Source organism: Podarcis cretensis (assembly GCF_951804945.1).
Source record: "Podarcis cretensis genome assembly, chromosome: 8".
Lineage (NCBI taxonomy): Eukaryota > Metazoa > Chordata > Lepidosauria > Squamata > Lacertidae > Podarcis > Podarcis cretensis.
In genome coordinates, this window is record NC_137177.1 from 4590290 (window position 1) to 4603372 (window position 13083).

The 13083-nt window shown below is 47.8% G+C and overlaps 1 protein-coding gene across 1 annotated transcript; it reads left to right on the top strand.

Annotated features, from left to right (window-relative positions):
- The first annotated feature begins 3817 nt into the window (after positions 1–3817).
- On the top strand, positions 3818–12754 carry LOC307221196 (cytochrome P450 2A13-like). The gene is made up of 10 exons (XM_079985569.1): positions 3818–3991; positions 4231–4463; positions 5866–6028; positions 6382–6531; positions 8421–8581; positions 9514–9690; positions 10579–10720; positions 10883–11070; positions 12105–12246; positions 12337–12754. The coding sequence occupies exons 1-10, from the start codon at positions 3967–3969 to the stop codon at positions 12516–12518; spliced, it is 1563 nt and encodes a 520-aa protein (XP_079841695.1). The 5' UTR covers positions 3818–3966; the 3' UTR covers positions 12519–12754.
- Positions 12755–13083: the final 329 nt, after the last annotated feature.

A 13083-nucleotide genomic window follows, 5' to 3' on the forward strand; every position in this document is an offset into this window, starting at 1 on the left:
GGTTAATGGGCCAAATTAGGCCACAACTTTATTGATTACAGGAATTGAGTGGTATTGGCTTAGGCATTGGTCCTAACTACTAACCGGCTCATAGGCCGGAAGGGTTAGCCACCAGTGGGAGGAGCCCTGCTGAGGCATGTCAACTAGGACCTCCCCCCGGTGTCACCGCGTGGGGGCGTGCCGTGGGCCCACACCTCCTTAGGCTTAGGACAAGGCCACGCCCCCCGGAATCCTTTACCGGACTACCCTTGTTTGGAGAAGGTGATGGCGCTCCTTCCCCCTTCATTTGCATAATAATAGAACAGTACCCCCACCAATGCCTAACCGCAACTGTGTTGTCTAAATTATTTGTGCGTGGCCAAAATATCACATGTGATACTCTCTCTTGAATTATCAGATGGGAGTTTCTTTGCAACGTGTGCTTCAAAGTTTGGGGAAAGTTGACTCAGACACCTGACAGGCAGCAGGGAGAGAAATAATCTTGCATTTTCAGAATACCAACAGTCCAGTTCTTATTGGGTTCGTTGGCTAGGCTCCAAATGGGGATGGGCTTTTGTTCAGAACTGGGCTGTTCACATTTCTGAAGAAGGGAACTTTCTGGGCACATGAAGGAGTCTTAAATGTCCATCACTCCTGTCAGGTGGTGGTGTGGTTGCTCAAGAGCAAACAGGCAAGACTCCAACCTGTCTTTTCCAGGCTTTATTATTAGTGCAAACTATTTACAGTGAAAAGTGTTGCAAGTTCATGTCCAGTTCAGTCGCTAGCAGAATCTGGGAGTGGATGGTCCCTGTACCTCCCCCAGCATAACAGTCGTGTGACCCCCATCCTTCTCCTCCCCTCTCTGCGCTGAAACCTACTGCGCACAGTGGGCGCTCGCAAAGGGGGACTTGCCTCCCCTCCGCTTTGCTCAGGCTCGGTGTTGAGGCTCTCCCTAATATCTCCTGGTCCCTGCACCCCCTCCCCACTGCTTTGGAAGATCTTCGGAGGCTCCCTGTAACACAACTGCCCTTCCACCTCTCGCCTCTGAGCTGATGGCAGTTCCCTGACAACTCCTTTTCAACAGACATGTTTAAAAGGCTGTATGGTGGAAGAGCAATGTTTTCACCTGGTGCCTAAAAATATATAATGAAGGCTCCAGGCAAACCTCCCTGGGGAGAGCATTCCAGACAGGGAGCCACCACAGAAAAGTTCCTGTTTCATGTTGCCACCCTCCAGCCATCTCGTGGAGGAGGCACACAAAGAAGGGCCTCAGATGATGAACACAAAGTCCAGGATAGTTTGTATGCGCAGAAGCGGTCCTTGTACAACCTCTTAGTGGGCACAAAAAGGACCCGTGTTCATTTGTACCAATACCATCCCAGAGCTATCTCTATCCAAATCTCCTAGGGTCCAGGTGTTGTGGCAAACTGAAATTCTGAAGTGCATTTGCTCTACACAACAACGGTCTGTAGACATGGCTCTTCTAAGGTTGTGCTATGAAAATCAAAGCTGCCCTTTTTGTTTTAATACCAAACCAGTGGTCTATCCCCCTCCAGTCCCTTTCTGCCCGCGCCGTACTTAACCTGATGAAGATTCTGGTAAACTCAAAAGCTCACTCAATATTTTGTGACACTTTGGTTGGCCCTAATAAAGGGACATGGGATTTTTAACAATAAAACTGGCTGCTTAACCCTGAGCTGTGCATGGCAATGTAACTGAACCCTTTCCCTGCTTGGCTTATTTGGCCGGATTTCTCCTTGAGAAAAGCTATTACAGTGGTACCTCGGGTTATGAACTTAATTTGTTCCAGAGGTCCATTCTTAACCTGAAACTGTTCTTAACCTGAAGCACCACTTTAGCTAATGGTGCCTCCTGCTGCTGCTGCGCCGCCGGAGCACGATTTCTGTTCTCATCCTGAAGCAAAGTTCTTAACCCGAGGTACTATTTCTGGGTTAGCGGAGTCTGTAACCTGAAGCGTATGTAACCTGAAGCGTATGTAACCCGAGGTACCACTGTATATATGGGGTGCACAGACAAATGACAACACGTTCATCCTGTGAAATAAATGGTTTGTACTTCATCCCTGCTCCACAACACCATTGTTGGAGATCTAGCAGGCAAGTTTGGTTTTTGTAGCACACTTTATGTAGGGTGGCCCTTGATACTGGTCCTGAAGCTGCAGCTAGTGTAAAACACTGCTGCACTGTTGCTCTCTCGCATAAAAATGAGAGGCACAAATACAAGATGGGTGACACCTGGCTTGAGAGCAGTACATGTGAAAAGGATCTAGGAGTCTTGGTTGACCACAAACTTGACATGAGCCAACAGTGTGACGCGGCAGCTAAAAAAGCCAATGCAATTCTGGGCTGCATCAATAGGAGTATAGCATCTAGATCAAGGGAAGTAATAGTGCCACTGTATTCTGCTCTGGTCAGACCTCACCTGGAGTACTGTGTCCAGTTCTGGGCACCACAGTTCAAGAAGGACACGGACAAACTGGAACGTGTCCAGAGGAGGGCAACCAAAATGGTCAAAGGCCTGGAAACGATGCCTCATGAGGAACGGCTAAGGGATCTGGGCATGTTTAGCCTGGAGAAGAGGAGGTTAAGGGGTGATATGATAGCCATGTTCAAATATATAAAAGGATGTCACATAGAGGAGGGAGAAAGGTTGTTTTCTGCTGCTCCAGAGAAGCGGACACGGAGCAATGGTTCCAAACTACAAGAAAGAAGATTCCACCTAAACATTAGGAAGAACTTCCTGACAGTAAGAGCTGTTTGACAGTGGAATTTGCTGCCAAGGAGTGTGGTGGAGTCTCCTTCTTTGGAGGTCTTTAAGCAGAGGCTTGACAACCATATGTCAGGAGTGCTCTGATGGTGTTTCCTGCTTGGCAGGGGGTTGGACTCGATCGCCCTTGTGGTCTCTTCCAACTCTATGATTCTATGATTCCATAACCTTTTGGCAACATTGGGCACTTCTGTTGCATGTGGACCCTGCATACACTCCTAACAGAGATGGGGAAATAGGCAGGTGTGGTTGGAGGATCAGGTTTTATGGCACATCAAAAATTAGCCATTGGTGGGGGGAAATATGCGGAAATAAGTAACAAGGAAAGTTGGTAAATAGATCAGGATATCTCTTGATATGATATGAGAGGAGTCCTGAGAGGAGAGGAGATATGATACCAATCTTTGAACATCTGTGGGGGTTTTTTTCCAAAAACAATTATTCATTTTATAACACTAATAAACAACACAAACAAAAAACAAAGAATACAAACAAATTCTTGTCTTATCCTTATTTTTTTCTAAACGTTGTTAAGTGAGCTTCCCCGAATCCCCCCATCTGATTTTCATTTTACCTCATCTTTAGCAGTTTACATATATCATATTTTTTAACCATTTTTTAATCACACTTACTTTTACCATTATAATCTTCACATATTATCCCTTACAAATAATACTATTTTAAAATACACTATCTTCTACTGCTAACCCTACAGCCTATATCCACTTCCAAAGCTATTCTAAGATTTAAATAATAACATATTTTTTTTCAAATATTCTTTAAACTTCTTCCAATCTTCTTCCACCGTCTCTTCTCTCTGGTCCCAGAGTCTCCCAGTCAGTTCGGCAAGTTCCATATAGTCCATACATCTTCGAACATCTGAATGGCTGAGACATGGAAGAGGGAGCAAGCTTGTTTTCCCCTGCTACAAATTATGAGATCCCAACAAAACATCAGGAAGAACTTTCTAACAATAAGAGCTGTTCGGCAGTGGACTCCCGCGAGAGGTGATGGACTCTCTTTCCTTGGAGGTTTGTAAACAGATGTTGGGAGCCCATCTGTCAGGGATTCTGTAGCTGAGATTCCAGCATTGCAGGGGGTTGGACTAGATGACCCTTGGGGTCCCTTCCAGCTCTACAATTCTACGATTCTATCTCTGCTGCTCTCCTCTTTGTCTTACAGCAGCAGAGACCCTGTCAAATGGTACAGAATTCTGAGAAATGTGGTGAGAGAATTGTGTTTGACTCTGGGACTCCTTGAAGCTCCCTTGGTGGTGTAGACTTGGGCAGACAACTCCTTGTCTTCACTATCTGTCCATCTGAACTTTGCTCTGGAAGGTCTTCTCTTGACTTGAAAGAAGACCCTGAGCAGAGAGTAAACAGGTTGCACAATTTCAAGGAGGAGGTTCTTCCAAAGGTATGTAACAGGCTCAACTCAGGCTGTGCAGGTATTTTCTCTTCCCAGCTGGTCAGCAACACATTGCCTGTAGAGCTCCACAGGCCACCCACAACCTCCCCATGGATCTCCTGGGAGCAGCGGCCCTTTTCCTGGTCATCTGCCTCTCTTGCCTGACGGTCCTCTCAACATGGCGCCAGATGCACCGCAAAAGCAAGATGCCGCCTGGACCAACTCCCCTCCCCTTCATCGGGAACCTGCTCCAAGTCTACACAAGTGATATGTACCGTTCACTCATGAAGGTAACTTTCTGTAACAGAGCTTTCCAAACTGTGTGTCACAACACATTAGTGTGTTGGCTGCAGTGTGTAGATATCTCTCTCCTCCTCCCAGGGCTGGAAAGGGGTTAGTTTAACGTCCAGTTTGCTTCTAATACTGAATGACTGTGTTGCGAAATGACACGTGTCTTTAAAAGTGTGTAGACAACATGAACGGTTTGGAAAGCTCTGTTCTATGATGCTTCATAGCACAGTTATCCGTTTTCTGAATTGTGGTTATAAAATCATTATTATATGCTGTTGGTGAATGAAGATCACTCTAGTCTGCCAACCCAGCCTTCTCCCTTGTCTCATTGCAACTTTGATTCTCCCTCTCCATCCCTCTACCTAATGGTGTGTGGAAATGGAGGGAAGTGCTGATAGCTGATAGCCACAATGGATCTGCTTTGCCTCCGCGGTTGTAGGCAACAATGCCTTTGCATCCCAGTTTCTGGAAACCACACGAGGGAAGAGAGCCCTTGTGTTTGAAGGTTTCCCAGAAGGTATGGTTACCAGATGTCCCCGTTTCCCATGGACAGTCCTCGGATTTACAAATCTGTCCCCAGACAAAATCCGTCCCCCGGATTTCATTTAATGTCCCCAGATTTATGTGTTAAGTGTTGTAGATTTATTAGTAGGGAATGAATGTTGCCTGATGGGTTCAACGGCACAAGACACATCATATGGGGACTTCCGGCGAGGTAACATGGCGGGTGCCATGGCAGGAGCAAGCAGAAGCCAGCCAGAGCCAACTGTGCTACCAGGCTGGCTCCGGGCTGCTGAGACAGCCGCTGCTGCCGCCACTGCTGAGGGGGGACTGGGGACGCCCGGCACATCAACTGGGGGAACTGCTGACCCTCCCACAACCGAAATTGAGGTGGGAGAGAGAGCACGTGGCCACCCGGCCGACTGCCCAGTGGCACTCCGGGGCCAGGAAAACCCCGGAGGCGATGCAGGGCGAAGGAGGAGAGGAGAAGGAGAAGGAAGAGAGAGAAAGAGGAAGGAGGAAAAAGAGGGGAGCCCCGACCTTGCCGCACCACTGCTGCCGCCACCACTGAGGAGAAGTAAGAGAGCAGGTGGCTGAGCCCAGGCCTGACTTAAGCCTACTCCGCGGTGGCTAGCTCTCCAAGAGAGCAGGCCTGGCCCAGAGGAAGACCACGCAACAGAGGAGACCACAGAAGAGAAGATATTACTTTAAAAATATAAATAAATAAACATTTTTAATAACTTCTTTTTCTTTTTAATAACTTCTTTTTCAAAAAAAAGAAGTGTCTGAAATTCTTTGAAAAAAATCTGGTAACCTGACCAGAAGTGGCATCTGGTTGGACTCTAGATGTGCCCCTTTTTAACCTGACCAGCAGGCTCTCCTTGTATTCTCTTTTCACAGATCCATGAGAAATATGGTCCTGTCTACACCATCCATTTAGGGCCCCGCCGTGTTGTGGTCTTGTGTGGATACGATGCTGTGAAGGAGGCCCTGGTGGACCAGGATGAAGATTTCAGTGACCGTGGAGAACAAGCCACGTTGGACTGGTTTTTCCAGGGTTACGGTCAGTCTCTTCTTCGGCAGTCCTTGGCCTGAGCACATGATGACTGGCATTTATATGCCCTTTTTATCACGCTTAGCACTAGAGAGTCTCATTGGCCCTTCTCATGGTCCTATGCAGTATATCATTGTTAAACTACTCTTACTGAGGGAAGTCTCTCTCTCTCTCTCTCTCTCTCTCTCACACACACACACACACACACACACCTTACACTTAGAATGTTCTCTCAAAAGCTGAAATTGGATCTTTCAGACCAAACCATATTCTAAAAAGCAAAAAATCTATTATTTTTTTTGTGGTTTCAGCCACAATGTCATTCAATCCTGCTCCTTATTCTTCACTCCTTTGCTTCTCAGGGGTTGGCTTCAGTAACGGGGAACGGGAAAAACAGCTACAGCGCTTCTCCATCACGACGCTGAGGAATTTTGGGATGGGAAAGAGATCCATCGAAGAGCGGATCCTGGAGGAAGCCCATTTCCTGCTGGAATCCCTGAGGGCAACAAAAAGTGAGCTCAGTTTTTGTAACTTCAAGAAATGTTGCTTCATGAGGTGATAGAAATGTTTGACAGTGAACCGAGTGTTTGAATGTTGGTCATCTGCAAGCCATTTTGAGAGCTGTTGATAAACGTCAAGAGCGAAAACGTTGAAGGAAAGCACCATTAAACACATAGTGCTTTCTGCGAATTGAAACTCTCCCTCTCTCATATAATATTAGAAGCTGGACTCACACCTTGAAGTTGATCCATGGTAGAGTCTTAGTAAACGAAAGGGTCATGCAGTTTTGCACAAGGATGTTGCTGAGACAATCAGACAAATGTTCAGAGACCAGGAGTTAGTGCTCAGGAGCTGAGCACTCCTGCTTCACCTGACATCATAAGAACATAAGAAATCCCTGCTGAATCTAGCCAATGGCTCATCTAGTGCAGAACTTTAGGGTTTGAAGGGACCCCAAGGGTCTTCTAGACCAATCCCCCTGTGTGATGGGTTTGGGAGGCCTTTCACAAGAAATACCTCTGCTCACTCAGCAGATAAATGCTCACTCTTTATTTACATCTATTTACAAGATGCAGAGCATAGCTTCATGCGTCCGAATTGTCCATAGCAGATCCCAGAAGTGGGAGCTTTTGGCTCCTCCTCCAGCATAGCTCCATAGCTTCATGCGTCCGAATTGTCCATAGCAGATCCCAGAAGTGGGAGCTTTTGGCTCCTCCTCCAGCAAAGCAGCTTGTTGTTATTGTTTAGTCATTTAGTCATGTCCGACTCTTCGTGACCCTATGGACCAGAGCACGCCAGGCACTTTTGTCTTCCACTGCCTCTCGCAGTTTGATCACTGCCTTGCCGTGGCGAAGGGGCTTGGATAACTCAGAGAAGCTATGAACTATGCCGAGCAGGGCACCCAAGATGGACAGGTCATAGTGGAGAGTTTTGACCAAACGTGATCCACCTGGAGGATCCAGTATCCCTGCCAAGAAAACTCCATGGACAAAGACAACAGGCATATAAAGCAGCGTAGGCAATCCCAAACACCTTCTTTGTTCCCTGTGTTTTAACCCTCTCTGGTCCTGCGCAAAAGGAACTGGCATTGCCTCTCCACTGGGAGAGCCAGTGTGGTGTAGTGGTTAAGAGCGGTAATCTCATAATCTGGGGAACCAGGTTCGTGTCTCCGCTCCTCCACATGCAGCTGCTGGGTGACCTTGGGCTAGTCACACTTCTCTGAAGTCTCTCAGCCCCACTCACCTCACAGAGTGTTTGTTGTGGGGGAGGAAGGGAAAGGAGATTGTTAGCCGCTTTGAGACTCCTGAAGGGGAGTGAAAGGCGGGATATCAAATCCAAACTCTTCTTCTTCTTCTTCTCCCTCTGTGCCTGAGCTGGTAGAGAGGTGTCACTGCTCGCTAACATCACGGAGCCTTCCCTCCACCTGAGTGCCTTCCCCTTGCTCTCCACCCTCTGCTACTCCTGCCTCTTTTACAGGCTCCCACCCCTCCTCCTCCTCCAGCTCCAGAGCCTTCCCTGCCAGCTCCGTGACACCCTACAATTCAGGAATCACAGCTAAAAAATCTGCGACATGTAGCCTACCCTCTGGAGCAGCAGAAAATGAGCTTGTTCCATCCTCCATATGACAGCCCTTCTCCCACCACCACAAACCCGGGTCCAAATCGTCCTGTCCTGCACTTTCCCTGGAGGCCTTTTGCTCAGGTGGTTTTCTACCACTCTCATCATCTTAAGATGGACATAAGGTCAACTCCGGTTAGGTTTTCTGTGTCCTGCCTGAGGCCTAGATTTCAACCCATAACATGGATAAGGCAAAGACTGGGCAGCTTTGCAAGTCAAGTGTAGCCTTGACTTGTTCCTGGGCTGAGTGACTTGAGGGGGGGGGGGGTGTCTCTCTTTCTAGGTGCACCCTTTGACCCCACCTACATCCTGAGCCGCTCTGTGTCGAACGTCATCAGCTCCATCATCTTTGGCAACCGCTTTGAATATAAAGATGAGGAATTCCTCTCTTTGCTCACCACTATGCAGGAAACCTACCAGTTTGTTTCCAGCTCTTGGGGACAGGTAAGTTGGAGGGGAAGGGGAGAACTTCTATTGTGCGTTTGTGACTAATGCTATTTGTCTTGATCTGCTGAAGGCATGGTACGCAGGACAGCCAGCTCTCTGTGGGGCTCTGTCATTATCCCCATGTCCAGCAGTGGTCAAGACTGATCAGAAGCTGTAGCATCACCTGCTAAGGAGCGAGATCACATTCAGAGGTCTGAGTGAGGGTGACTAACAAAGGCACGCATTAAATTCTTCCATACCACCACAGCCTGGACCAAAACTCTCACGGGTGCCTTTCACGCCCGAACCAAATGCCACCCAATAATAATACAGTGGTACTTTGGGTTAAGTACTTAATTCGTTCCGGAGGTCCGTTCTTAACCTGAAACTGTTCTTAACCTGAAGCACCACTTTAGCTAATAGGGCCTCCCGCAACCGCTGCGCTGCTGGAGCATGATTTCTGTTCTCATCCTGAAGCAAAGTTCTTAACTCGAGGTACTATTTCTGGGTTAGCAGAGTCTGTAACCTGAAGCGTATGTAACCCAAGGCACCACTGTAGTGTTGACATTTGTTGGAACAAGCTTTTCACTCTGAGCTCTCCATGGTGCTGCAACTCCTGATCTGCCTTGCTCTTTGGTCAGGCTCTGCCTGGAGCAACTTTACAAAGTTGTTTCAAACACACCGTCTGATTCCTCTTCATCCTTGTCCTCCTTACACCCTTGTCCATCACAAAGGGGAAGTCAAGCCCTGAGGATGTGCCTGTGACAGGTTTATAGCTTAGTCAGCACTTGGTACCAAGTTGTTTCTGTGCGGAGCTCAGAGGAACCAAGTGAAAGAGGAACTCCTGCTTCTCCCTGCCCCCAAAAATCAATCTCAAGTCACTTTGTTCAATATCTGTTCCCTCTCTTCCTCCTGCCAACTCGGCATTCCTTCAAATCCGACACACGCAGCTCTACGAGATGTTCTCGGGCATCATGCAGCATCTGCCTGGCCCACAAGATAAAACCTTCAAGAAGCTCTTGCTCATGAAAGAGTTCTTTGTGAGGAAGGTAAAAGCAAACAAGGAGACCATGGACCCCAACAACCCTCGGGATTTCATTGATTGCTTCCTAGTGAAAATGCAGCAGGTACGATTGTGTTCTTCTAAGTACGATGGTCAATTTCTGTGTAAGGAAACTTTGTAGACCCTGTGTCAACCAGGAAAATTTGGAAACTTGGATGGCTTTAAAAGAAGATTTGACACATTGATGAGGAGAGTTCTATTGAAGGCTTCTGGCCAGGATGGCTGTGCCCTGCTCTCCGCAGTTGGTTGCAACCATGCTTCTGAATATCAGTTGTTGGAAACCACAGGAGAGGAGAGGGCTGTTGTGCTTGAACCCTCCTTCCCACTGGATCATCTGGTTGGCTGCTGTGAGAACAGGATGCTGGACTAGATGGGCCTGATTCAGCAGGCACTTCTCCTTTGCCTCTGTGTGACTCCTCCCTCCCTCTCCACCCAGCCCTCTGTTCCCCACACAATCATTGGGTTGCTTTTCAGAACTCTACAACTGTCCCTTCCCCCTCAGCCAATCACTAGGAGAGAGATCTTCATAGAAAGGAGGCACTCAGGTGGCGCTGTGGGTTAAACCACAGAGCTTAGGACTTGCCAGTCAGAAGGTCAGCGGTTCGAATCCCCTGCGACGAGGTGAGCTCTCGTTGCTCGGTCCCTGCTCCTGCCAACCTAGCAGTTCGAAAGCACGTCAAAGTGCAAGTAGATAAATAGGTACCGCTCTGGCAGGAAGGTAAATGGTGTTTCCATGCGCTGCTCTGGTTTGCCAGAAGTGGCTTAGTCATGCTGGCCACATGACCCGGAAGCTGTACGCCGGCTCCCTCGGCCAATAAAGCGAGATGAGCACCGCAACCCCAGAGTCGTCCACAACTGGACCTAATGGTCAAGGGTCCCTTTGCCTTTATGTTTACCTTTACTAAGATATAACAAGTGAAACATCTTCTTTTCTTGTTTTTCTTCTGCCTAGGAAAAGGAAAACCCAAACACAGAGTTCTTCCAAGAGAATCTTGTTATGACGGCCCTCAATGTCTTTTTCGCTGGCACAGAAACGGTCAGCACCACCTTGCGCTATGGCTTCCTGCTTCTACTGAAATACCCAGAGATTGAAGGTGACTGCGGAAGGGGGGGGGGAAATAGGGTGGAGAGGTGTGTCTTTGCCTTTCTGTGGGAAGGTCCCTCTTTGCTTTCCCAGCTATGAGCTGGGATCCTTCTTTAGCTCCCTGGAAGGTGCAAATAGCACTGTTGGTCTCATCCTGCTGATTTCTCAACAGAGAAGGTCCACAAAGAGATTGAACGGGTGATTGGCCTGAATCGCATTCCCAACATGGATGACCGTCCCCTGATGCCCTATACGGATGCTGTGATCCATGAGATCCAGAGATTCTCAGATCTGGTCCCAACAGGCGTAGTAAGACGTGTGACCCGTGATACCCAGTTCCGGGGATACACCATTCCCAAGGTATTGTGGTTCCATTAATTCCTGAGACGAAGACTGTGCCATTCAGTACAATCTCCAGACATATTTTGAAGGCCAACAAAATTCCCTTAGGTACCTCTGTCCCTGACCTATCTGTCATCACCGCTCTAAGGTTATAACAGTCAAATCCAAAATAAGACCAGAAGAGCCTGTTAGATTTCTGTTATGCCACTGTGCAGTTTTTGGAGTCACAAGACTCTGTTTACATTCCAGACTGTTGAAAGTCTCACGGGAGACGGATGTTGATGTTACTGGTTTCCTGTTCACTGTTCACTGACTCTCAGAGAGCAGATGCATATTCTTTTCTGTCCTGCATAGTTAGAAATAAATGTAGTGATGTAGCACACATTTCTTGGCTCCTTCTACTGTTTGGGTACTCTGCATAATGGAGGAGCGTGCCTGAAGCCTCATCAAAGGCTTAGGTCATTAATCACCATCGGAGGAGGAGAGCCTGATGAATTCGGAAGATGCGACGAGGAGGAGAGCCATTGCAGCTCGGTCGTACGGAACCTCCGACAGAGCCCAGCCAAATGACACTACGTTAGGCCCATTTCTCTTGGTGCCTTCTTCCCCAAAGGAGTGGTGGTGGGTTTTCTTATGAGGCTGAAAGGTGGCTTAGTTCTAACTCTCCAAAAGCTACGGTATTTTTCTTACATGGAGCAGCTGCTAATTTAACTTCATGAAGGCAAAGTTATTACCAACCAGATACCTGTGGGAAGGCCACCAAAGAAGGACATTTTAATAATCATTGTCATCGTCATCATCTTCTGAATATTAGTACTGGAGGGTTGCTAATGGATCGTCACAGTTGCCTGCATTTGGGGACTCTCCTCAGAGATGCATGGCTATGGGGGCCACCATGATAGTTTTCTGTAGTACAGAACTGACCAGTACACTACTGGGCCTGGTGGTTGATCACAGGATTTGCTCCTCCAAATCTCAGAATGATTTCTTGCCCCCCTGAAGAACCTCCCATTTCTCCCGTATCTTCTCATTTCTCTTCCTTTCTTGTTCAGGGGACTGAAGTGTTTCCCATGCTCGGGTCTGTGCTGAAAGACCCCAAACATTTTGCAAGACCAGATGTGTTTGACCCCCAACATTTCCTGGATGACAATGGGCAGTTCAAGAGGAATAAGGCTTTCATGCCTTTCTCTGCTGGTGAGTGAGTCCCCTTCCATTTCCAGACACTCCTTAGCTGTCTATAAAGGCACTGTGAAAGCCCATATCCACCTTCCTCCTCTTTCCTAGGGAAGCGCTATTGCTTTGGAGAACATCTGGCCCGAACGGAACTTTTCCTCTTCTTCACCAGCATCCTGCAGAACTTCCGCTTCAAATCCCCCATCCCTCCTGAAAAGATAGACATCTCTCCCATGCTGGTTGGCTTTTTCAATGTCCCACGTTTGTATGAAATGTGCGCCATTCCCCTCTGAAGGTGGTCAGGTGTCTTGGAGAAGCGGAGTCCCATTGTCACCTACCTTGGCCACCCAAGTGACAAAAGAGGGGGCATTCTTCAACAAGTAAAGGGCCAGAGCAGGTTAACCATCTCATGCCCTCATCCTTTCTTTTGAAGCTCCTCCATTATCTCTATTTCCATTTGTGGAATTTCCTTCCTCTGCCATGGTTGTAGAATACATTTAACATTACAGTCATACTTCGGGTTACAGAAGTACTGGAATGGGTTACTTCCGGGTTTTGGTGGTCGCGCATGCACAGAAGCACTAAATCGTGGTTTGTGCATGCACAGAAGTGCCGAATCGCAACCTGCGCATGCACAGATGCGCAGCTGTGGGTTGTGGACACTGCGGGTTGCGAACATGCATCCCTCACAGATCACGTTCGCAACCCAAACATCCACCATGTGTGTGTGTGTGTGTGTGTGTGTGTGTGTGTGTAGCAAAGATGTGTATATAACATAACATCCACACTTGCATAGCAAGTATCAGATTGTACATTAACATGAATGATTCTTATTAATCCAGTGTCTAATGTCCCAGG